The 27,432-nt window shown below is 35.9% G+C and overlaps 1 protein-coding gene across 2 annotated transcripts; it reads left to right on the top strand.

Moving 5' to 3' along the window:
• Nucleotides 1-275: 275 nt before the first annotated feature.
• Nucleotides 276-22,866, top strand: PSMA3 (proteasome 20S subunit alpha 3). 2 transcript variants are annotated; one of them, XM_036435395.2, is made up of 11 exons: nucleotides 276-435; nucleotides 4,335-4,417; nucleotides 7,148-7,271; nucleotides 10,997-11,098; nucleotides 11,181-11,254; nucleotides 12,371-12,443; nucleotides 13,486-13,551; nucleotides 17,565-17,611; nucleotides 20,924-20,991; nucleotides 22,286-22,350; nucleotides 22,725-22,866. In XM_036435395.2, the coding sequence occupies exons 1-11, from the start codon at nucleotides 415-417 to the stop codon at nucleotides 22,767-22,769; spliced, it is 768 nt and encodes a 255-aa protein (XP_036291288.1). In that variant the 5' UTR covers nucleotides 276-414; the 3' UTR covers nucleotides 22,770-22,866. The 2 variants fall into 2 exon arrangements, with proteins under 2 accessions (XP_036291288.1, XP_036291295.1); XM_036435402.2 differs by lacking the exon at nucleotides 13,486-13,551.
• The last annotated feature ends 4,566 nt before the right edge of the window (nucleotides 22,867-27,432 follow it).

The raw sequence follows: 27,432 nt of genomic DNA, 5'->3' as shown, positions 1-27,432 counted from the left end.
CTTGGTGAGAACATCTCTGCTTTGCTCTAAGAAAGAACAAGGTATCAAGATAGAGGGATAACTTAAAAGATAAATAATTCCTAGGAAATGGAATAGAGCAGCTTCTCCACCCGATGACTCAAAAGGTCTCCACACCACTCAACGACAGAAACTGAAGAGGACGAACCCCTCTGTGGCCCTAACCCCACCTTCATTGTTTCGGCTTAGGCGCCTCGCCCGCCTCGGTCGTCCCCTGCTTTTCCTTTCCCACAATCCTCTGTTCCCGGAACTAAACCCCGAGGAACGAACCACAGAGAAGGCCATTGGTTGAGAGGTCAGCCAATGAGAGAGCCTGTTACTGGTCTGCTTGCCGCGGTGTAGCGGGAGCGCTTTCGGCCCAGAAACCCTGCACGTTCCGCTGGTTTTTTTAGCAGGATGAGCTCGATCGGCACCGGGGTGAGTTCCTTATCTCTCGGTGTGATCGTCTAGTCGGAAGGATTCGCGTGGAAGGGAGCTCGGGCAGGCCGCTTAGGGTGCGCCAGTCCGGGGTGCACTGGGGCTGCTGGTGGGAAAGCGGGCCGCTTCCAGGCTACCCCCCCCCTCCCCCACACACACACGCTCCTTCCTAGGCCGGAGCCCGCGGGGACGGCGACCTGCAGCTCCGCCGCTCCGGTGCGGCGGGCCCGGCGGCGCCGCGGCGGGGTTCGGAGCCGCCTTGGAGAGCTGAGTCACTTTCGTGACCGTCCCGGGGAAACCGAAAGTGGAAACTCGCGGGGCCCGAGGCAGACTGTGTGAGGGGTCTGGGCGTCAGCCCCTCTGGAGAACCACGGAGGCCGGGCGGCGTGTGGTTCCGAGACCCGGGCGCCGCTCTCCGTGGGCAGCGCCGTGCAGGTGCTCAGGGTGCTGCTGACTCACGGCGCCTTCTCCATCTTCCCTCCGCCTGGAGGCATCGCTCAGTACTCCTCTTTGGGAACTCTGTCGGGACAGGATTAATAAGAAAAAGTGGTCTGAAAAGTGAAATCTGAAGAATCCTTTACGTTTTTCCTTTGTCCCAGCTTTTTCTGTACAGAGAGTACTTGGTAAGCTACTGCAAACATTATTAGCTAGGGACCTCCCCGCTTCTGACTTTCCATGGACAAGACGGTTGAGGATTTTGAAAGTCCTGCTAACAATTTCTTGTTAAACGTACTGCAGATAGGCAGTCATTTCCTTACCCCTTTTATGTATTTCTCCATATAGAAAATGCAGTTTTGTTTAGACATACAGATTGGGTGTTTGCATTGAAGGCGTTGAATAATGGGTTTCTGAGTTCATCACATTCTACAGTTCACAGGATTTTGATACTCAGCATTAAACCCAAGTACTGGTTTTCCGAGTTTGACAGTAGTAGGCTTATGTTTGGTATGGTTTATTCCATTTGGTTCTGTGATGCTAAAGTGTGTGTGTGTGTGTGTGTGTGTGTGTGTGTGTGTGTTTTGGGGGGGGTAGTAGTTGCTTAGCAATATATATTATAGCAAATTGACTTTGCAACTGCATTAATATTACTTTGGATTGGTAGTGTTTCATTATCCAAAGAGACACAGGGAGGGAGGGAGGGAAAGAGAGAGTGAGAGAGATCTGTGAAAACACTTGATAATATAACCTTTTGTTGTTATAGTGGTAGAGTTAAGAATCTTTAACACATCAGGAAGCACCACTGTGAAGGGCTCATCTCCTGTTATCACTTTAATAAGATCTGTCTACTTGACATTTCTCTCCACTTGATTGTTTAACAGGCATTTCAAACTACATGTCCAAAGTAGAGCTCGTTTTTCTTGCCATTTTGCATGTCTTACAATCTTGAGTCTTCAGTGAATGGTCCAGTTCTAGATGCTCAAGTGGAAAAAAAAAAATGTATGATTCACCTTTAATTTCTTTTTTACTTCCGATTTGCATCTCCTATAATCTTCAGTTCAGTGAATGGTCCAGCTATAGTTCCTCAAAAGACAAAAGTCTGATTCGCCTTTAATTTCTTTTTTACTTTACTCCTATAGCCAATCCATTAGCAGGGTTTTGTTGTGGGGGAAGGGATGAGGTTCTCTACCCTCAAAAGATTGCTTTCCATCATTTTTTCTCTAGTCGAAGTACCACCTTTGGAATGCTGATCTCTGCTTCCACTCTTGTTCCCACTGCAATTCATTTTTCAAATTAGATTATATCACCCCCCCCCCCATTTACATTCCAATGACTTCCTATTGCATTTAGAATAATATATAAACTTCTTACTCTAGCCTGGAAGGCAGTAGAATTTTCCCCCACATATCTGATACCGTTTTCTCTCTACCACTTACAGTGCTCAAGATGCAGTGGCCTTACTTCTTTTCCTGGATTGTGCTAGGCTTATTTCTACCTTCAGGTCTTTAGGCCAAATGCAAGGATAGCTCCTCCATATCCTAAATGGCTAGTTACGACTGTGCCTCAGTCTAAATAACTAAGTATAACTAACTGCCCCTGCAAGACCTTTCCTGATCAGGTAGTCTGTAATAGTTACTCCTATTCCTTCAATCTGTTTTATTTTCATTATAGTACTTTTTTTTTTTTTAATATGGGTGTTTATTGCATTTATATATTCTTTTTTATTTTTTATTTTTTTTATTGATTTTTTACAGAGAGGAAGGGAGAGAGATAGAGAGCTAGAAACGTCGATAAGAGAGAAACATTGTCCAGCTGCCTCTTGCACACCCCCCAACGGGGGATGTGCCCGCAACCAATGTACATGCCCTTGACCGGAATCGAACCTGGGACCTTCCAGTCCGCAGACCATCACTCTACCACTGAGCCAAACCTGTTTTGGCTTTAGTCCTTTATAAAAAAAAAAATGTGTTTATTGATTTTAGAGAGAGAGGAAGGAAAAGGGAGAGGGGAAAAAATTTATATGAGAGAGAGAGAGAGAGAGAGGAAGAGGGAGAGAGAGATTGATTTGTTGTCTCCTGTATTCACCTGGGCATGTGCCTTGACCAGGAATGGAACAGGAGATCTTTTGGTGCATGGGGCAATATCCAACCAACTGAACCACACTAGCCAGCACTCATTGTAATCCTTTTTCTGGGTTACTGCTGTATCTCTGTCAGATTTGTGCCTGGTCTGATCTGAAATGAATGATTAAAGAATGAGTATTCTTTTTTTTCCCCTCATTTTTTTTTATTAAGGAATTATATGTGTACATATCTTACCAATGCCCCTCCCCCTTACTCCCATACATGCCCTCCCTTCCCAGAGTTTTTCGTCCATTGGTTATGCTTATATGCATGCATACAAGTCCTTCAGTTGATCTCTTATCTCCCCCATATCTCCCTATCCTCCCCGTTGTAATTTGATAGTCTGTCTCTTTACTGTCTCTGTATCTATCTTTTTGTTCATCAGTTCATAATGTTCCTTATTATCCATAAATGAGTGAGATCATGTGGTGTTTTTCTTTCATTAACTGGCTTATTTCACTCAGCATGATGTTCTCTAGTTCTGTCCAGGTTGCTGCAAATGATAAGAATTCCTTCTTTTTTATGGCAGCATAGTATTCCATTGTGTAGATGTACCATAGTTTTTTGATCCAGTCATCTGCTGGCGGGCACCTAGGCTGTTTCCAAATCCTAGCTATTGTAGATTGTGCTGCCATGAACATAGGGGTGCATATATCCTTTTTGATTGGTGTTTCTAGTTTCTTAGGATGTATTCCTAGGAGTGGGATTACTGGGTCAAATGGGAGTTCCATTTTCAGTTTTTTGAGGAAAGTCCATACTGTTCTCCACAGTGGTTGCACCAGTCTGCATTCCCACCAGCACTGCATGAGGGTTCCTTTTTCTCTGCATTCTTGCCAGCACTTGTCATTTGCTGATTTGTTGATGATAGCCATTCTGACAGGTGTGAGATGGTACCGCATTGTTGTTTTGATTTGCATCTCAAGAATGAGTATTCTTAATATTCCCTTATAGTGACTAAAATGCTTATTACCTGTTTTAATGCTAAATGATTTGTCTAAGGCTCTTCAGTTTATTTAGTGACACAATTATGAATTAAAATGTTCTGACTTCAGTGCTACTTCTGCCATACCATAGTAATTACAAAATTGAGTTTTGTGTTTTATTGGGAAAAAGTTACTCTTATCTGGGACTTCTAACTATTGCTTTCCAGTAGCAGAAATCTGAAGTGTATTACTTTTCCCTTAGCTTCTGTCGCTGCTCTGACATGCTAGAGCAAAGTCTTTGTTGAGAGTTAACACACATTTCTGATGTGTAAGCCATTTAGAAAAAAACAATTATAAGGCTATTATTGCCAAAGATACATAATTATAGGCTTATTGTTGCCCTTTTTCCTCCCAGTATGACCTGTCAGCCTCTACATTCTCTCCCGATGGAAGAGTTTTTCAAGTTGAATATGCTATGAAGGCTGTGGAAAATAGTAGGTAAGAAACATTGTTTTACTTGAAATTAGCATATTATTAAATAACTCCTTTTCTATATTTTTAATACTTAGCCTTTGTTACATTTACTCTGGTACAAAACATGTGTCCTAAAATAATCCCAATTTATTAATCATTTTCAGATCTCTTTTTAGGCCAGATCATTTCATTAGTCCCAGTCCTATATTTCGATTTGGACATTTTAACATGTCTCAAATCTACCTAATAAAAGAGTAACATGCTATTGACCATACCTTCGTGACGCCCACCAGCCAATCAGGGCTGAGTATGCAAATTAACCCAATAAAAGTGGTGGTTAATTTGCATATGCAGGTACCTAGCAGCCAGGGTGGTGTGGAACGCTCTAGACCTCTGGGCAGCGTGGGAAGGCGGAAAGGCAGCTGCAGCTAAAGTGAAGGTGGTGCCCACAGCCAGGGAGAGGAAGGCCCATTCTTACAGGAATCTTTGTGCATCGGGCCTCTAGTGTAGTGAATAACCAGTTCATTCTCATCTTTGCTAGCCTATTTCCTGGTTTATATAATTTTTTCTTTGGCAATTAGGTTTTGACTTGTATTTCTTTTTTTTTTCTTTTTTTTTTTAATATATTGTTTTTTTTGCAAAGAGGAAGGGAGAGAGAGAGAGAGAGAGCTAGAAACGTCGATGAGAGAGAAACATCTACCAGCTGCTTCTTGCACACCCCCTACCGGGGATGTGCCCGCAACCAATGTACATGCCCTTGACTGGAATTGAACCTGGGACCTTTCAGTCTGCAGACCGACGCTCTACCACTGAGCCAAACCGGTTTCGGCTATTTCTTTGTTTTTTAAATGTACTATGCCACTAGTCATGTGTTCCTTCGTGCAGGGATTTAAAAAAAATTCTGCTGCTGCCACACTCCAAAAGGTGTAGGATCACTAAGATATTTTCCTGTTGGACTCACTTCCTCTATTTATATTTTATTGTTTAGAATAATGCACTAAAACGATCCCTTGGCAAATTTTATAAACCTTTTATTGAAGAAATTGTATCAGTTATTTTTGAGTCTAAAGAAGCATTGGGATGAATTAAAAGACTTTTAAAAATGAAAAGTCCACATGCAAATACTGAGTTACTCAAATTTGTACTAATATCTTTAAAACTGGTATATGATTATGCAGACTGTTATTATCTTTGCATGTGCTAGCACCTAGCATGTCCTCAGGAGTTATTCCTGAGTAGTAGAAAGAAAGTATGTGGATTTCTAATGGTTTATGAAATATTTAAAAATGTTTGAGCAAAAATACATTTTAAGCCGAGGCCGGTTTGGCTCAGTGGATAGAGCGTCGGCTTGGGGACTGAAGGGTCCCGGGTTCGATTCTGATCAAGGGCATGTACCTTGGTTGCGGGCACATCCCCAGTGGGGGGTGTGCAAGAGGCAGCTGATCGATGACACTCTCTCACCGATGTTTCTAACTCTCTATCTTTCTCCCTTCCTCTCTGTACAAAATCAATAAAAAATATATTTTAAAAAATACATTTTAAGTCCTATTACAGGATTTGAAACAAAGTTAGTTTATTTTGTGCTTAAGTGTTGTATTAGATACATTGGTATATTTATAGGTTGTTGGTATCTGATACTGTAATAGAAGTAAAACTGTTAAGAATTTAGGCTAGCCAAAACCGGTTGGCTCAGTGGATAGAATGCTGGCCTGCGGACTGAAAGGTCCTGGGTTCGATTCCAGTCAAGGGCACGTACCTTGGTTGTGGGCACATCCCCAGTGGGGAGTGTGCAGGAGGCAACTGGACAATGTTTCTCTTTCATCGATATTTCTAGCTCTCTATCCCTCTCCTTTCCTCTCTGTAAAAAATCAATAAAATATATATTTTTTTAAAAAGAATTGAGGCTAAAATGTATTTGTCATTTTATACAAAGCCTGATACTAGGTGTACTGGTTAAAATATAGGATTTTGTAATAAAAGAAAACATGATATTTTCAAGAGAAACGTCAAAAGTTAGTTATTCAAAGTAATATCCATCGCTAGCTACACATTTCTCCCATCTTTCAGGTAATTTGTGGATACCGTCCCAATAGAACTTTTCTTGTTTTGAGGCAAAACATTCAGAAACCCACTTTTCTACTTCTTCGTATGTTTTCAAATGCTTCGCAGAAAGTGTGTGTACCATCGATCAGAACTAGTAGTAGTCTGAATTCAGCGAGTGGGTTAATACAATACTTCCCAGGCAAGATCTTTTAACGTGTCTTTAACTGGTTTTGAAGTGTGTGATGGTGCATCATCATGAAGCAAAATTACTTTGCTGTGTCTTCTGGCACATTCTGGTTGTTTCATGATGAAAGCATGGTTCAAATTGGTTATTTGTTGTCAACGATTTAAAACGGTTTCACCTAGTTTTAAAAGCTCTTAATACACCACGCCTTCCTGATCCCACCAAACGTAGAGCATTGTCTTCTTTCAAAGTGATTTGGCCTTGCAGTGGATGTTGATGGTGGACTTGGATCCACCCATTATTTTGTGCATTTATGTTTTAATATCCTTTTATGTTATAATAAAGATTTTTTTTGTCACATGATATTCATTTATTTGGCTATAATTTACTACACTTTAAGTAGCATATCTTTTTTAGTTTTCAAATGTGTTTTAAACTACCTGACATACTTTAAAAAACTAAATGTTACCTATTTTTGTGTTTATGAACTTTATTAAAAATTTTTGATTTTCCTGTGCTTGTTTCAGTACAGCTATTGGAATCAGATGTAAAGATGGTGTTGTTTTTGGTGTGGAAAAATTAGTCCTTTCTAAACTTTATGAAGAAGGGTCCAACAAACGACTTTTTAATGTTGATCGGCATGTTGGAATGGTAAGTTCACATTTTAAAATGTTTCCTTCTGCCTTGTCCAGTTTCTTGTAAAGTAACTGATTGGAATATATTAAGATGTGATTAAAAGTACCCATTTATTACTTTAGCATTGAGGTAGAAACAGATTAGAGAGCAGCAACAGAAAAATCAACAAAGAGTTACTGGTTTGTGAACAGTTTTCATAACATGATTGGAAATAGATATGAAAAACCAAGTTGCCTTAAGAAAGGGGGAGGGGAGAGGGGTGAGAAATTTGTGTAGAAAAGAGAAGTTGGGCTCTGGCCTGTTTTGGTTAGTGGTTAGAGAGTTGGCCTATGGATGGCAGGGTAACGGGTTCAGTTCTGTCAAAGACACTTGACTCAGTTGCAGGTTTGATCCCCAGCTTCAGTTTGAGAGGCAGCCAATGTGTCTCACATTGATGTTTCTTCTTCCCTCTTTCTTTCCATCTCTCTCCCCCGCCCCTTTCCCTCCCTTCCATTCTGTCTCTAAAAATAAATTGAGAAAATATCTTAAGGTGAGGATTTAAAAAAAAAAAAGAAGAGATGTTGGCAGCATAGATCACCGATGAAGGCATACCCTTGTGGGGATCACTGTCATACTGAATATATTACTAGATAGCAGATAGCTTTATAGGAAGGCAGAGCACCAGGAAAGGATGTTTAATTAAAGGAAAAGTGAACACATCTTTTTTAATAGTTCATAGGCATCACTTTTTTTAAGTTATTTCATGCAGCTAGTATCTAGTGACTGCTTTGCACAATTGCAAGGCAAATCATACATACATTATACTAGTTTATACTGAGTCATTTTATATGAATGTCAGACTTTCTTCAGTAAGAACAACCTAAAAAAGGAAAGAAAGATTCTAACCCTGTTTACTGAAAAGGCTAGGAAGAAAAGAAAACCTATGTTCTGGGCACTATACTAGAGGCTCTTTACATAAATTATTGTCTTTAATCCTGACAACCCAGTGAAAGTAATACTAATACCATTTTTTTAAATCCCCATTAGGATAATTTTCCCAATGATTTTTCTTTAATTTAAAAAAAATACTTTTATTGATTTCGAGGAGGAAAGGAGAGGGAGAGAAAGATGGAAATATCATCAGTGATGAGAGAGAATCTTGGATTGGCTGCCTCCTGTAAGTCCCCCACTAGGGATCGCGCCTGCAACTCAGGCATGTGCCCTTGACTGGAATCAAACCTTCCAGTTTGCAGGCCAACTCTTTATCCACTGAACCAAACCGGCTAGAACTAAATTTATTTTTTTTTTAGAGAGAGTGGAAGGGAGGGGGAGAAACAGAGAGAAAAAAACATTGATGTGAGAAAGACACCTTGATTGGTTGCCTCCTGCACATGCCCCAAAGGGGCCAGAGGGTCAGGGTTTGAGCTTGCAATTCAAGTGCGTGCCCTTGACCAAAATTGAACTCGAGACCCATCAGTTGGTGGGCTGATGCTCTAACGACTGAGCCAAAATGGCTAGGACTCTAATCCCATTTTTACAAATGAGAAAATAGATCCCTGCCGAGACTGGTTTGGCTCAATGGATAGAGCATCGGCTTGGGGACTGAAGGGTCCCGGGTTCGATTCCGGTCAAGGGCATGTACGTTGGTTGCAGGCATATCCCCAGTAGGGGGTGTGCAAGAGGCAGCTGATCGATGACACTCTCTCATCGATGTTTCTAACTCTCTATCTCTCTCCCTTCCTCTCTGTACAAAATCAATAAAATATATTAAAGAAAAAAAAAGAAAAAAGAAAACAGATCCCTATAACTGGTTAAAATATAAGCTGGGATTCAGACTTTTGGGTTTGCATGGCCTACATGTTACTCCAGAACCCATTTTGCAGGGTGAGATCCTATAAAACACATTCACTCTGCTGTTAGCCTTGGTATTTCCAAATGAAATGTGTTACACACAAACACAAAAAAGGACTGGTAAATACATCCAGTTAAACGTAAAGCTACAGATAAAAAATTTTTTTTGCCTTTATACCATTGTTTTTTCTGAATATTTTTCTCTCTTGAACAAATTTATTATTGCCAATGAAACTAATATGTTTTGATGAAACTTGCCATGTTGTAATCTAGCTGATAGGAGGGGAAGTAGTAAATTAGGCACTTATTCACTTAGTAAAGAATACTTTAACCGAAACCGGTTTGGCTCAGTGGATAGAGCGTTGGTCTGTGGACTGAAAGGTCCCATGTTCAATTCCAGTCAAGGGCATGTACATTGGTTGCGGGCACAACCAATGTGCAGGAGGCAGCTGGTCGGTGTTTCTCTCTCATTGACGTTTCTAGCTCCCTTTCCCCCTCCCTTCCTCTCTGTGGAAAATCAATAAAAATATATTTTAAAAGAATACTTTAGGTCAGGGTATTTTTTAAAAAATAACATATGCTTATATGCACTTTGTTGATGAAAAATTGTTATCCTAGAATTTTCAAATTTTTCCATTTGTTATTTAAAGCCAGAAAATGATGGCATTTCTTATAGCCAGAAATTGGCAAAACATTAAACATTGAAGAGGATTAGGAACAATGAAGGATTAATGTTTTGTTTCCACAATTGTCATCTTCAAGTGATTTGACTTTACAATAAGCTTTCTCCAAAGTAATGGATGACTTAAATAATAAAGTTTACTGGCTAGGTAACCTTTGGAAAGTCTCTCCAAAAACACTAGTTTTCTCAACTGCAAAACTGAGGTAATAGTACGTAGCAGTGGATAAAAGGCTATTAAAAATTATAAATTCTGCAAATTTTATAAACAAACAGTTTCCAGATTTTTTTTTGGTTTCTAGTACTTATGTCCTGGTAATTTTTTTTTCATGTCTTCTCTGGGCCAAAAAAAACCCCCAGTGGTTCTATTTATTATGTATTTAGGTCCAAACAACTTAAATGTTTATGTCCTAAAAACTAAGTAGCTATAAAATAAAATGACACATAGAATGAAAGGATTATGTATATTTTAATTTTTAAACAATCACAATTAATGTGAACTGTATAACTTCTAAAGTTTGGAATCAGATTACTTGCTGCCCTCCTCATTTCCTGCTACACTGATTTTTGCACAGTACGTATTTTTTATTAGAGCAACCCAGCTTCTCAATGATTTTATGTATTAAAAAGAGGGTAGAATGATTCAATGTTGAAATTGTGAACTGCTTTGACAAATGTTTCCCCCAAACTTCTCAACTCTTGAGAGTTCATTGCCGTGCTGTAGCTATCTCAGTACTTGGCTTGGTAACTGCAGTTATAAACCACTAATCTTGGAAGGTCTGTGGCTTGTCAAGTTTTGGTTTGGCATAACAACTTATTAGTCAATAGGTTGAAAAAGGAGATTTGAGGTTGTGCTGTTTAGATAAAAACTTTTAATAACTTTTTGAACATAAAACTGCTATAAATAAAGAAAAGATCTGTCCTTACAAAGACCAAAAGTTTTATTATTTTTGTTGTTTTAATCTTTATAATGAAGCGGAGGATTGATTATAGAAATAATCATTCAGAATGTGATCATTGGACAAAGCAATAAAGTCACATGTAAATTTCTAAATTGTAATTTCATATCAAGCATCAAAAGGCCAGAATGTCTTTTGAAGATCTTTAAACCAAAAAAAAACCTTATTTTTATTAGTGATGCTTGTTAAATATTTTTAAAGCCTATAGTAATTATGTACTTTCCCTGATTTATGTTAGTTATATCTATTAAATTGGTACTTATTTCTTTCAGGCAGTAGCAGGTTTGTTGGCAGATGCTCGTTCTTTAGCAGACATTGCGAGAGAAGAAGCTTCCAACTTTAGATCTAACTTTGGCTATAACATTCCACTAAAAGTAAGTTGATAACACCTTGGGGAGGCTTTTGAACAGTAATCGAGTTTCATTGATAAGCTCTTGTTTTCCTCCTTTTCCCCAGCATCTTGCAGACAGAGTGGCCATGTATGTACACGCATATACACTCTACAGTGCTGTTAGACCTTTTGGCTGCAGGTATGAAATTTTCTGATTTATATACCCAGATCTCTCCTATAGGTATCTGTTTTTCCCAGTATGTTAGCCTTTTTTTTTTTTTTTTATGTTAGCCTTTTATACATTAAAAATATGAGTAATACTAAGAGTAATGTATTAGAGCAGTGATTGAATACAATGTGCATAAAAATAAAAACTTTGAATAGTGAAAAACACTATACAGAGTTGAACTGGTGATTAAACATAGAACTCAGTAATAATTTTGACTGTAACAAAATCTCTAGAGGAAGGTGGTTTGGTCTAAAGGTATAAACTTCCAGTTATAGGTAAATAAACATTAGGGATATAATGTAAAGCCTTATGTCTATAGTTAAAACTACTGTATGATACTTAGAAAAGATGAGAGTAAATCCTAAGAGTTCTCATCACAAGTAGAAAAAATTTTTCCCTTTACTTATATGAGATGATGGGTGTTAACTAAACCTATTGTGGTAATCATTTCAGTTTTTGTATTCAAATCATCATGCTGTACATCTAAAACTTTGATACAAGGTGTATGTTAATTATTTTTCAATAAAACAAAAAAGCATTCTTTGATGTTAGCTTCTGACATTCCCCGGAAACTGCAAATTGATATTCCATGTTGCCATTATTAGATAGCCAACTATACTGACACCTTAGTTTTCTCATTAATTTCCATCTGTATATTGGGAATTTAGTAGTCAGTAATAAATGCATACAAAAATACATTTTAAGTTGCTGTTAGTTTCAGTTTGTTAAGGTGGAATGCTGGTATTTTTATTTGGGGGGCAAGCTGGGATTTAGTTTCATCAAAACCTAGAGTATATATTTACATGTGGCTTAGATGTAAATATGCAAATAGATTCTCAGAGATCTAAAATGGCTCTAGATTTCCCTTAAAAATGTGTTTCTGTATAATTTAAAAAAAAATATTGTTGAATGTTTTACGTATGTCCCCCCCCTTTCCTCCATTGAGCTCCTTCAGCTCCCCCTAGTTTATAACTTTTAAAAAAATAAACAAGTCAGCCCTATTCAGCACAATTTAATTTTTAGTGTGTTTTTAAAATATTTTTCCGGTATTAAGAACTGTGGTTTAAACAATTTCTTTTTATGAAGTTTCATGTTAGGGTCTTACAGTGTGAATGATGGTGCACAACTCTACATGATTGACCCATCGGGTGTTTCATACGTGAGTAATTTTAAATCATATGGAATTCTTAGTTTAATGGTATATTATTAGCATTAAAATCATATACTTAGATTACATAAAGTTTATTTAAAATTCATTCAAGGAATGTAACATTTTGTTTAGCATTAATAATAATTTATGGATATGAGGCAGAGGAAAGACTTGTAGTTTTTCAGTATGCTCCTATAAAAACTGCAGGCGAACATAAAGTTTTAAATATGTGGTATTTTCTTTATTACTATAAGAAGTAGCAGTGTTTTAAGACTGTATATATTTTCCCTTTAAAAAAAAAAGGACTTTAAATGGGATTTCTTTGACCTTGTACCATCTTGAGATTTTTTTTTTTAACTTTAAAAAATATTTTATATTCTGTCATTACATGCAAGTATAAATGGACATTTTTTTAAAAAAAATATATTTCATTGGCTTTTTACAAAGAGGAAGAGAGAGGGATAGAGAGTTAGAAACATCGATGAGAGAGAAACATTGATCAGCTGTCTCTTGCACACTCCCTACTGGGGATGTGCCCGCAACCAAGGTACATGCCCTCGACCAGTATCGAACTCGGGACCTTTTAGTCCGCAGGCCGATGCTCTATCCACTGAGCCAAACCCTTTTTGGCTAAATGGACATTCTTTAATTTAAAAAATAAAGTATAATAGGAAAAATAAAGAATTATGGTTAGAGTATAGAACTTATAGGAAATTCAGAAGTAACTTTTCATTGTTATAGTGCTAAAAAAATTTTCATTCCTACTCTCAAAAATGTCTCTAGTTCATGAAGTATACATAATATTTGTTTTTCTTTGGACGTATTAAAAATAACCCATATTCAAACTTTTATAATTAAGTTTGGTGTTTTAAATATTTTGAGCCCCTTGGTGTTCATTAGAATGTGTTTGACTGTATTTCTGCAGACTTTACTTTTGAGTCATTTAACATTCTTTCATTAACCTTTAAATATAAACAGTATTCATCAATAATTTATAATATATTAAATGAATATATGCATATATATATTTTGGTGTGTTGTTTTTAAATAGGGTTATTGGGGCTGTGCTATTGGCAAGGCCAAGCAAGCTGCGAAGACAGAAATAGAAAAGCTTCAGGTAGGTAATACATAATGCTTGAATTTTTGCTGTAACATTATTCTTAGGTAATGAAGTTTTATCATCACAAACAAAACCTTTTCAACCTAGTACTGGTATATAAGATGGTTTGTTGTTTTGAGCAGAACTTATTGAAGCTGCTAAGTAGCTGAATAGGAAAGCTGGTAACATATTACTTGTGGAATTGTGTTATGGATCCCTTTATGATTTTGATATCTGCTTATTGTACACCCTTAATCCAGAAAAATACAAAGTATCATGTAATTTCACAAAACCCTTTAAGGCCATTCATGGGAACCCTATGAGCCTTCTTAGGTTGAGAACTTGGGTGTTTTATTCTGTCATTTCTTTCTTCTCTGGAGCACTTTTGTCTGTGGATGTCTTACATTGAGTGTGCCTGCTCCAGTGCTTTTCTTTCCTTTGTTCCTACTTACATTAAAGCATGGAACTCTTCCTGTTCCAACTACCCACTTTTTCTACCCCCAAGAAGCGGAAATTCATCTTTAGTGTAAAGTTTTCTTAAAAGTTTGTTGGTTTTCCTTTTAGCCAATTTGATCAACTTAATATTGAAACAATATTACTAACTCTTTGTTGCTTGTCAGAAAGATCCTGAAAAGTCTAGCATATGACTTACCGTATTTTTCAGACCATAAGACGCGCCAGTTTTTAGAGAAGGGAAATGAAGAAAAAAAGATTCTGAAACAAATAGTGTCCTAAAATATTTTATGTGCATTAAAACCCAACATCACAGTCATAAACACATGTAATCAACCCTGTAAAGTAAACAGCAGCATTTAGAACCATTTTAGAGCCAGGCAAGTACATAGAGACCACACAGAGCCGGGCAAGTAAAAAAACTTTTTTTTTAAAGTATATGTGTAGGCTATATTTGGACCATAAGACGCAGGGACTTTTCCCCCCCACTTCTGGGGGGGAAAAAGTGCGTCTTATGGTCCGAAAAATACGGTAACAGTATTTTGGTAAATTGAGAAAAAAATTCATAAACATTTAATATTAATGCAGAACTTGGTTTACTCATTCAACATATTTAAGGCCAGGCTCTAGAACATCTTTTTAGTGCTTGAAATTTAATGCCACGTTCTAGACATACATATAAAACCGAATTCATGTTTTGTTGTTTTGTTGTTAATCCTCAACCGAGGATATTTTCCATTGATTTTTGGGGAGAGTGGGGGGGAGAGGGAAAGACAGAAAGAAACATTGATGTGAGAGAAACACACCGATTGGGTTGCCCTCTTGCAGGAGCCCTGACCAGGGAGGAGCCAGCAACCAAGGTATGTGCCCAGAATTGAATCCTGGATCCTTTGATCCTCAGGCCGATGCTCTATCCACTGAGCCAAACTGGCTAGGGTCATGCCTGTTGTTTTAATAAAACTGACAAAAGGACCTTAGGCAGCACTTAGCCCATGCACAATCATGGGTTAATACACTGGCTAGAATCATGGAATTACATTGGTTATGAATAGTTTCTAGACCTTATGACTGAGACCAATGTTCTTTTCCATCACACACTTCCTGATGTAGCACTAAGATCCTATCTTCTACTCATTTCTCTTTTGCTTTCATCTTTCCTTATTATTGTGTAGAAATTTGAAGAGAGTATGTAGAATAGTCAAGTATCTTTTTGTCTTTCTGAGGTTAAATCCTAGCAAGGAATTGAGAAAGATCACTTCACTTCAGGAACATGTATACCTAAATGCAAAAAGATGCTCTAAATCAGGTCAACAAACTATGGTTCTTACTTTTCAAAGTTTTATGGGAACACAGCCACATTCAGTCCGTGACTACTTTCACACTACAACAGTAGAGTTTGATAGTTGGAATGGAGACCATAGTCCATAAAGTCTAAAATACTTTCTGTTGGGTCCTTTACAGAAGTTGGCCAACCACCACTCTACATCATTGCTTTGCCCTTTTTCTTCTGTTGTTGTTTACCAAAATTATTTTTTTATGAAATTAAAACTTCACAAATATATGTAAAAATATGTCATTTAAAATGTGGCTTTTGCCCTAGCCAGTTTGGCTCAGTGGATAGAGCATTGGCCTGCAGACTGAACAGTCCCAGGCTCCATCCCAGAGGGGGGCATACAGGAGATAGCCAATCAATATTCTCTCTCATCATTGATGTTTATATCTCTGTCTTCCTCTCCCTATCTGAAGTCAATAACAATATATTTTTAAAAAATAAAATGTGGCTTTTCACAGGTGTTCAAGTTTGCCTTTATATAATAATTGAGCAAATATAGAATTTAACCCATAAGGAAAAATTATAAAGATCCTTTTATTTCACCCCTAACTTTATATAAAAAAATAAAAACATCAGAAAAGATATGACTAGTACAATAAATATCTGCATTTAGATTGCAGTTAATATTTTCCAACAGTTTGTCCATTTGTATGCTATTTTTCTAAATGGTTTGAAACAAAAATTGCCATCATTATGACATTGAATCTATAACTGCTTCAGCATGCATCTCTTTAGAATAACATTATCACCCATATCATCTAATATTCAGTACATAATCAAGTTGCCTCATTAATCTCAACTTCATATGTAACTTTTTCAAACCATAATTAAGGTTCACACACTGAATTTGTTTCCTATCTCTCTTATAATTTAAATCCTTCCCCTGCACCCAATACTAATTTTTTGAAGAACCCATGCCATTGCTTTTATAGTTGTACTGGAGGCCCGATGCACAAAATTTGTGCAAGGGGCTTGGCCCTCACACGAGGCTTCATCTGGAAGGTCGTTCATCTGTCCAGTCTAGTTAGCTTATTATGTTTTTATTAGATTGATTGATTGTTGTTCCTGCTTCCTCAGATGGCTGTGCAGGCACAGAGCATGTTTAAAATCTAAATAAATGCCAAAAATAAAATACTAATGAATCTAGTTTAGAGATAAAGTAATTGAATTACCTTAAATCTGTACTGTTTTATGAACACCTTTTATCTTTTACCATTTCCATCCTGCCCAGCCCAACATATCCAGAATATGAACACCAGTTTGCTCAAACGTGTTTTTGATCTTATCTTGTGCATTCCATTTATCTAAATCAAACCTAATCCAGCTCTGTTCTAGGAACCCTCAACTATGTTCTAGAACACTCAAAAATGGGGGGAAACTTTGAAGAACCACTTCAAAGTTTTCCTCAATTTTTGCATTTTTGTCATGTAAGGGACAATTTTTCTTAATCATTTCTGTGGGTCTTGTGTACAGTCATTTAAACGCCAGGGTCTGTTTGTGAATAATAGACTCAGAAAGGGTGTGGATTTTTAAAAAATAACCACTATCTTGACTTATTTTAAAATATATATATTTTATTGATTTTTCACAGAGAGGATAGAGTTAGAAACATCAATCAGCTGCCTCCTGCACACCCCCCACCGGGGAGCCCGCAACCAAGGCACATGGCCTTGACCGGAATGGAACCTAGGACCTTTCAGTCTGCAGGCCGACTCTACCCACTGAACCAAACTTGTTCCGGCTTGACTTATTTTTTTATTATTTTTAAAATATATCTTTATTGATTTCAGAGAGGCACAGAGACAGAAATATCAGTAATGACAGAGAACCATTGATCAGCTGCCTTCTGCCCGACCCCTACTGGGGATCGAGCCTGCAACCCGGGCATGTGCCCTTAACTAGAATCGAACTTGGGACCCTTCAGTCCACAGGTTGATCGATGCTCTAACCATGGAACCAAACCAGTTAGGGCAAAGGGGTGTGGATTTTTATAAATTTTAATACTTATAACAGAATTAGTGGTCCCCCAATTAGGGACATTAAGAATATCAATTTTGGCATAATAATTTAAAAACATTAAAATGAATCAAGAAATTTAGGCTCTTATCTTTTAGGGATGTTATTTTTGTTTTATATCAGAATATATCACAAAAGCATGGGTTATGAAAAGAATCTTAAAATAGTTACACAAGTGGAAAGTGTTCTTTTAACTCATAACTTAATGAATATATTTTATTTTTTGTAGATGAAAGAAATGACTTGCCGTGATGTTGTTAAAGAAGTTGCAAAAATGTAAGTTCAAATTTCCTTACCATTAACAAAAATCTTTCACTTTATCACAACCATTAATTCAAAAAGGCTGTTTTGTTTGAAGATAACAGTACATAATTTTTTTTGTGAATTTAATATTTGAAGAATTAAGGAAGACATTCATATTTTAAGTGATAATTAATGGAATGGAGAAAAACTATCTTTTGACAAACTCCTGTTCAGGTGACAGAATTCAAGGGTAGGAGGAATAGTAGACCTCTGGGGATTTTCATTTCATAGTTCCCAACTTCCCAAATGTCAAAATTCCCAATAATATTAATCTTAATTTACAAACTTTATTTTCAGTTTACAGCTAATTATTTCTATATGATTCATGAATTGGCTCATTTAAAAAAATATTGTTTTATTGATTTTTTTTACATAGAGGAAGGGAGAGAGTTAGAAATATTGACCAGCTGCCTCTTGCACACCTCCTATTGGGGATGTGGCCACAACCAAGGTACATGCCCTTAACTGGAATCGAACCTGGGACCTTTCAGTTGGCAGGCCACGGCTCTATCCACTGAGCCAAACCAGCTAGGGCAAAGTTGGCTCATTTCTTTGGGTAAGATAATGTTATAACAGTTCTTTTAAGATTAGGAGAACTATATTTCAAACATTTAAAAGCAATTGAAGAAAGCTTGAAATGATTCACATTATAGGTACAGAGTAGGTTGCTAAGTAATAGTTAATAGTAAGCAATAACATAGCCAGTAAACCTGAGTGACAGTGCTTCATGATTTCATAATTCTCCTAGATAAGGGTGTGGAACCTCTCGTCCTAGGACCATATTAGACCTGCAAAATCATTTGGTCTGGCCCTGCCAACGCAGCTGCAGGCGGGACTCAAAATTCAATAAACCTAGGAGCTTTTTTCATGGCAACATAAATTTATAATAAATGAATTGTATTAACTGAATGATGGTATAAATATCCAAATGGGCAGAAAAAAGGTTCCCCATCCCTGTTCTAGATCAGGGAATACAAGCATAAGAATATTTCATTTATTTATTTTTTAAAATATATTTTATTGATTTTTTACAGAGAGGAAGGGAAATAGATAGAAACGTTGATTATGAGAGAGAAACATCGACCAGCTGCCTCTTGCACACCCCCTACCTCTTGCACACCCCCTACCGGGGATGTGCCCGCAGCCAATGTACATGCCTTTAACTGGAATCGAACCTGAGACCTTTCAGTCCGCAGACCGACGACTACCACTGAGCCAAACCAGCTTTGGCAAGCATAAGAATATTTCAAAAAGTCCAATAAAATGTTAGTTTGAAGTCGTTTTCATATTTTAAAGTCATAAACAATACTCCAGAGAATTCACAGCATCTCTATAACTATTCCACATGAACATGGTCTAGTCCAGCGTTTTTCAACCGCTGTTCCGCAGCACACTAGTGTGCCGCGAGATGTTGCCTGGTGTGCCGTAGGTGCAGACAAGACAAGAATTTTATAATTTTTCACTATTTTGTTTACTTAATATTTCATAATAAAGTAATTATAAAATACTTTCTTTGTGTTTATTTGATTCCTATTCAAGAGAATTACTTTATATATAGTCAATATAGGCACAGAGTTAAATTTTTTAACATTTTCTAATGGTGGTGTGCCTCGTGATTTTTTTCATGAAACAAGTGTGCCTTTGCCCAAAAAAGGTTGAAAAACACTGGTCTAGTCAATCAGCTCTTTGTATAAATGTCTTAGGTTTTACATTTAATAATATATGCAAGGGGAAAAGTCCTAGAGAGCACTTTTATTATTTTTTTGTTGTTAATCCTCACCGTAAGATATTTTTCCATTGATTTTGAGAGTGGTAGGGAAAGGGAGAAACAGATGGAAACATCAATGTTGAGAGAGAAACATAGATTAGTTGCCTCCTATTCACCCTGACCAGGGCCAGGGCATCTGATACCAAGGTACTTGACCGGAATTGAACCCAGGACCCTTCAGTCTGCAGGCCAACACTATATCCACTGAACCAAACCCACTAGGGGTAGAGCACGCTTTATTAATATAACTGTACTAAATAGTACCCTTAATCTCTCAAACTGAGTTCTTGTAAATGAAATATTAAAATGGCAAAAGTATTTAAAAGTATTAATTCTCTCTCACTCATTCGCTTTTTTTTTTTTAGAAGCAGAACCCACTTTTAAAAATTCTCATTATAATTACATTATAACAGGCTTTTCAGAAATAAATTTTTAAGAGGAAAACATCAATGATGAGAATCATTATCAACTGCCTCCTCCATGCCCCACGCTGGATATTGAACTGTGACTTCTTGGTTTACAGGTTGACGCTCGGCCACTGAGCCATGCAGGGTGGGCTGCATTATAAGTTTGACATGTTAAACTCGATTTCCTCCGCTGAGAAGTGCTTCTGGAAACCGGCCCTTTGCTTATGTTTGGTGTAACAGCAGACACTAAGCAATTCCTCGCAGAAATGACATCCCTTTCGCGGCACTACGTATCTTATTAGTTTCAGAAAAATAAGATGTTTCCAAGTGTGTAAGGTTGTAGAAAGTATAAAATAGGAAAGCTTTGCTCTGATGCTTAATTTTTTATATTTTTACTTTAATGTTATGTGACAGTGCCTCCTTGTTTGCTGCAATTTGGCATGTTCAGTAATTCCCTGGGTTACAGGGAAGATCCATTCCTGTGGTGCGACATAGCGATTTTCGCCCTAAGCCAGAACCCGCCTACACATCACTCACATGGAGCACACACAGCAGTAATGAAGTGAAAGTCAAAAAAATTTAAAAGATAATTCCTGTCCTTTACTTGCAGTAAATACAGTGAATAATAAAAAAGATAAAACACATATGTACATATGTCAAAATGACAGAACTTTTTTTTATAAATAAATGGGAGATGGCAATGTAACCACCAGTCTGACCGTAACCCGAGGACTGCCTGTATTATACAATAATTTGAAGGCCAGGAGGGGAAAATGGACAAGGGGTTACAATGATTTCAGCCAAGAAGTTGCAAAGAGAAGAGACCATTAATAATTGCAAACTGAGAAATTAGTTTATTTTAAAAATAATCAGCTAAGGAAGAAAATAAATTATCTTGAAAAGGTACAGGTAATGATGGTTTTTCCCATTTGTATTCCTTATGAGGTATCTTTTTAGTTATGTCTCTAAATGAAACACTATATCAAGATAGATTTTGAAGGTATACTGAATCATTTGTAGTGTTTATCAATCCTGTGTAGTTGTATTTTCTAGTGTTCATAAATAGAAATTACATGTAATGTGTATATAATTTTCTATTTTCTGTTCTAGAATTTACATAGTACATGATGAAGTTAAGGATAAAGCTTTTGAACTGGAGCTCAGCTGGGTTGGTGAAAGTAAGTTATTTTTATGCATTCTCTCAAGTTGTATGTACCAAACCTATGTACCACTGGGTAACTTTTTAAAAATGAATTGGCAAATTATTACAATATGGATACAGTCATATAATCACTGCTCTGGTCAAAAAACAGACTAGCCTTCCTCCCCCCAACCCCTCCTTGGGTAGCTCAGTTGGTTAGAACATTGCCCTTGATACACCAAAGTTGTTGCAAGTTCAATCCCTTGTCAGGACACATACAAGCAGCAACCAATGAATACTTAAGCCAGTAGAACAAAAATCGATGTTTTTCCCTCTAAATAAATTAAAATTATAAATTTTTAAAAAGTATGAAAAAACTAGACTCGTTCCCAGATAATCTCTTATGCCTTCTTTCTTTTTTTGAAGTCAACCTTCTCCCCAAAAGTAATCACTGTTCTAAATTTTAACACCATAGTCTTGTCGAAGTTTTTATATAAATGGGATGATACAATATATATTCTCTTGTCCCTGATTTCTTCAACATTATATTTATGTAAGTCATTTGGGTTGCTGTGTATTTTAAATAATATTTGTTCATTTGACTTGCTGTATAGTGTTCTGTTTTTTAAATATACCACAATTTATGCAACTCTGTTGCTGGACAGTTCTGGGTTCTTTCCAATTTTGTTTCGTTTCCGTACTATAATGAATATTGCAGCTGTGAATATCATGCACAATTGTTTACATAAGAGAACTACTGGTTCATGAAATATGAGTATGTTTTATTGCAATAGGTACTGCCAAAATGCGTTCAGAACAAGGAAAGTCTGAACAACTTTACCAAGTAGTCTCCGAAGGGAAAGTTTTGCTTAATAATTAACTAAAGTTGTGAATTATTTAGTTTAACTTTTGAAACATCCATTTCATGTTTTTAAAAAATATCACTGAGAAACAAGTTTTTCTCTGTAGCTTGGTAACCATGAAGCTTCAAAGGCCTGTTTAAAAAATTAATCATGCTGACCATGAATGAATACTCAAGATATATCATAGTATAATTCATTGTTTCCATAAAAGCTAAATTTGGGCAGATTTAATTTCCCATGGAGAAAACACATAAAAATGAGTTCAAAGCATCTGGTTTTATTTAAAGTACAACTTTACAACATTAACCTTAAATGGACCATATCTGTGGATTGGTTAATTACATAGTCTTGCAAATAACAATATAGTCCTTGTTTTTATTTTATTTATTTTATTTATTTACCTACTTATTTGTTTACTTATTTTAGTCCTTGTTTTTAATTCATTTATATATATGGCTTAATTTCTAGTAACTAAAGGAAGACATGAAATTGTTCCAAAAGATATAAGGGAAGAGGCAGAGAAATATGCTAAGGTAAGTCACTGCATGAAAACTCCATGGAAATAAGGATATTTAATTCATATTAAATAACGAAAGTTGAGTTGAACTAAGGATAGAAATGGGGATAAAGTTACCCTGGCTCTCACTCCCTTCTCCCCCCCACACTCCCATTTTATTCTTTGTGAAAATGGCAGTGGTTTTCAGGCCATTAAATACTTTCATATTGTGTGTATTCTATCAAAAATAAGTCAATTTATCTTAGACTTAGATATATATAATTACCCCCCCCTTTTTTTTTTTTAAGTTGGGTGTCTTATTCTATTATAAACCAATAAGTGGCTAATTAGATTCAGGTGGTTGTGATTGTAATATTTGAAATTTATTTTAAACACCTTTTCTCTTAACAGGAATCTTTGAAGGAAGAAGATGAATCAGATGATGATAATATGTAACATTTACTTCAGCATTTATCTTAAATTTCTAATACAGTCCCAATGTAACTATTTAGCTCCTTGAATTATTAAATACCACTGACCATTTTTCATTAAATTTTTGTCTTGTAATCATTGAAGTTTGTTTTAATATCGGCTTGACAAAATTGGTGAGGGTAATTAAGCACATATTTATTTAATATTAAATTGTAGATTTATGCCTATTTAAAAATTTCTTAAGTTAAAATACTGCAAATAAAGGTTTTGGAATCCTATTTAAAAAGTACCTACTATTGCTTCTAGGCTGGCTAAGATCAAGTATAAAAAGTACCTATCAAGATAGTAGGCAAATTGATGCCATTGCCCAGTTTTGTATTTAGTGAAATGGCTGTTGGTCATCAACCACTTTTAACCTTTAGGTGTACACATACAACAGGAGAGTCAAGAATGTATTGGAGTGGATTTAAGTACCCACAAATTGCTATTCTGTCACATAAGAAATTTCTCAACCTATAAAGTTAATACTATAAAAAAATGAATGAGAATATTTGTGAAATGCTTTGTAAGCAGAATCGTTTGTGAGGAATAGTCAGAATTGTGCCCTATAAGAATAATTGTCATAACCTGAACAGTAGCATTCACAGCAGGAAGAAACAATGTGAACTCACTCAGGCCAACTATCCAGGTTACACACCTTTTATTGGGCTCATGTCAATCACTCCATTCAACTGTCATGCTAGGTAGGAATCTAGTCACCGAGTTTAGCAGCAGGATATTGCTGGACTTTGAACATCTGTGGTGTTCAAATAGCAAATCATTATACTTGAATAGCTAACCACTATACAAACAAGCCAAAACCAATGTCACTGCCATGGCTTCTTTTATATAAAATTATTTGTTAATTTTACAACTCATACATTTATTTCAGAATTGATACCACTGTTGGCCTGGGCCAAACATCTAAACAATATTAAATTGGATCTAGTTAGAGAGACATAATAATCTGACTATTCCCAAGCCAATCTATGGCCATTCTTTATTTTTCCAAACTTCCAAAGTAAGTATAGGACATGGACCTCCTACTACTGTTCTATGAGTACATGTGTTCTTATTCATATCAGTATAGCTAAAAACCCTTTTAAAAAAAGTAATTCTAAAGAAACCTATATTTGAGCAGCTGAGCCACCGAAAAATAGTATGGATGCCATAACAACAAACCTAAAAATATTTAAGCAGGAACACCCAGCACTTTAGCTATTTATGGAAGGAAAACAATTGAGTTTCATACATATATTTATATAGGCTCAATAATCTAGATTCAATTGTAGGGTCACTATGTATCTGCACCCCTTAGATTAGCCTCTGAGAAAATGAGAAAATAAAGCTTATACATTTTACTTTATACAAGACTACAAATTTATTTTCAGAAAAGACTAAGTACCTTGATTACTGTAAAACTTGATGCTGGCACCTGAAAAAAGAAAAGTGAAAAATGTTTTAAAGAATCAAGTTTTGGTTTAGAAATTTCAAATAATAAAATGTAATTAAACTATAAAAGCACTTATCTGGTAATCCGTTTGCTTTTATGTTTTATCATTCATAAAGGGACCTAAAAAATAAATGAGAGCGATCACATTGTAGGTCGTCAATACACCTAACTGACTGAAACAAAATACTGTTCAAATTAAGACTTGAAGAGCAAATTAAGATGACAAATTAACATTTCCTTTCTCATTTTGTAAAAATATCTACTTATCTATATCGAATTCACCATGTATAGGCTATTTCTTAAGTGGTCTTTCCTAAGGAATCAGACCACCAGCCAAAGAAAGCCTTCTGAAATGACTTCCGTTCCCATTAAATAATTGTCAAATTACTGAAAAAGAAAAAGGAAGTCCAAAACATGAATAAAAGTACTCAAGCCTAACAAAGTAAAAGCTTTTGTTCTACCACTGCCATGTTTATGCATCTATTATGGTGTTCAGTATCCCTCCCATAGATGGGAGTTGTTCAAGAAAAGAAAACATGTTTTTCCTCTTAACCAGTGAGAGCACAGTAGGCATTCAAATGCTAATGGTACACGTTTTTTAAATTTGAAATAATTCATACTAGAGAACTACAGCATAAGGTATACCAATTTTGGGTATATATTGAAAGGAACTCTAATTAGAAAGAATATATGCACTCCCCTGTTCATTGCAGCATTATTCACAAGAGCCAAGATATGGGAGTAACTCAAATGCCCATCAATAGGTGAGGAGATAAAAAAGCTGTGGTACATATATACAATGAAATATTCCTATCTCATCATTGATGTTTCTCTCTCTCCCTCTCTGAAATAATCAAGAATATACTTAAAAGTGTGCCCTGACAAACATGTGCATAGTGTGACAGTCAACTAACTAAGCCATATTGGCCAGGGAAGAATAAATTAATTTATAAAAGCATGATAACAAGATTTTTCTAGTTAAAAGAAGTTAGGGCTTCCTTTCTGTCACCATTGTTCAAAGGATAATTGTAACTACAACAATTTCATAATAAAAGTAACATAATTAAATCCAGATTAGTATAAGTTTCAAACTGGCTTTGTCTTTTAATGTCACCTTGGGCAAGTTCTTTCCTCCTCTATAAAATGATTATATACCATTAAAACTGCATAAGCTGGAACACTTAGGTATAAGTTTAAATTTATGAAAGGTATGTTGAAAATTTAAAAAATGGTGAGAGAAAATGAATAAGAAACTGATCAGAAGATTCAGTATTGTCAAGTCTCCCTAAAATGACTTATGGATTCAATGTAAACCCAATCAAATTCATAAGAGGCTCTTTTTGGGGAGTGGGGTTAGGGAGTGGTTAAGAAATCATTAAGCTATTACTAAAATTTATATGGGAAAAAGAATTATTAATAGGACAGCCAAAATACTTTTGAAAAATAAAGAGACTGCCACCTGATCAAATAAAGTTAATGTAACAGAATGAAGTCTTAAAATAGATTTAACAGCCAAAACTGGTTTGGCTCAGTGGATAGAGTATTGGCTTGCGGACTGGAAGGTCCCAGGTTCGATTCCATCAAGGGCATGTATCTTGGTTGCGGGCACATCCCCAGTAGGGGGTGTGCAGGAGGCAGCTGATCGATGTTTCTCTCTCATCATCGATGTTTCTAACTTTCTATCTCTCTCCCTTTCTCTCTGTAAAAAATCTATATGTATATATATATATATTTAAATAGACTTACAAATATGGTCACCTGATTGACAATGGTGAGAAAAAAATGCAAATCAATGGAAGATTAGAGCTTTTTCACAGATGACACTGGAACAATTGGACAGATATCTTAATGCAAAAACAGAAACCAATACCAAAAGCCAAACTATACCTTGGTACTATATACAGAAATGAATTCAAAGGATAAGCCAAAATGTAGCCCAAATTCTAAAGCTTTCTAGAAGAACACATGATTTGGTTTAAAAAGAGTTCTCACTATATCAAAACTGAATTTCATCCAAATTAAAAGCTGCTACTATCCTAATAACACTGAAAATGAAAAGATAAAAAAAGTTCTAGGGGAAAAATCTGCAAATCACTTAACTTTACAAAGGACAAGTGTTTAAAATGTACAAAGAGTTCTCAAAATTCAACAATAACCTAATTTTTAAATGGATAAAAGATTGAGACAATTCACATTACAAATAAAACTGATGTTCCTTCTTTGACCATCCAAATGTGTATCCTTCTAGTCCATAAATAACTCTTTAAAAAAGTAAACACTTGTAATGTGGTTAATATAAAACATTGAAGAGCAAGGGTCCTTACACATCTTGAGTTTATGTTTGAAGTGTATGATTTGGACTTTTAAATGTGGAACCATAATGTGGAATTTAAGGAAAATTCATTTAAAGAGCTGAACTGTACAGTTCATAAGAGAAGAAATAATTTTAAAACTTTCAGGAAAAGTCAATATCAAGACCAGTGTGCAATATGGGAGATTTAATCTTAAGATAGCACCAAGGAAATACTGTAATTTAAAGAAAGGAAAATGGTATATAAGGATTAGAGGTATACTAGGTGTACCAGTTACTGCAGATTTTTTTTCAATAGATGGAGTTATACATATGTTGATATACATGTGATTTGATATGTATGCTATTTTGTTGTATTGACAGGAAGCTTCAAAATTTCATATGTCAAGTATGTTAAAGGTGTTAACATCATATTTTTACATTTAAAAACGTCAAGTTTCGTAACAAAAAAAGATAATTTGTGGGAAGTTTTAATTCATTATTTTGAAGAAAATTGTATATTTCAGAAAGCTTATGGTGAACATGCTCCCTCTCAAGAAACTTGTGAATGCTGGTTTAAACTTTAAAAGTGATGATTTTGAGGTGAAAAGCGAAGACTGTCCAGGTCAAATGAAAAAGTTTGAAGATCAACAACTATGATCATTATTGGATAAAGATTCGTGTCAAACTAAAAAACAACTTGCAGAAAGATTAAATGTTGGTTGGCAAACAATTTCCGATTGTTTATAAGCAATGGGAAATATTTTATTTTATTTATTATTATTTTTTTAAATATATTTTAATGATTTTTTACACAGAGGAAGGGAGAGAGATAGAGAGCTAGAAATGTCGATGAGAGAGAAACATTGACCAGCTGCCTCTTGCACACCCCCTGAACGGGGATA

Source organism: Pipistrellus kuhlii, unplaced genomic scaffold, assembly GCF_014108245.1.
Source record: "Pipistrellus kuhlii isolate mPipKuh1 unplaced genomic scaffold, mPipKuh1.p scaffold_m20_p_1, whole genome shotgun sequence".
Taxonomy (NCBI): Eukaryota; Metazoa; Chordata; class Mammalia; order Chiroptera; family Vespertilionidae; genus Pipistrellus; species Pipistrellus kuhlii.
Note: the sequence above shows the minus strand (reverse complement) of the source record. Positions and strands in the feature narration are given on the sequence as shown.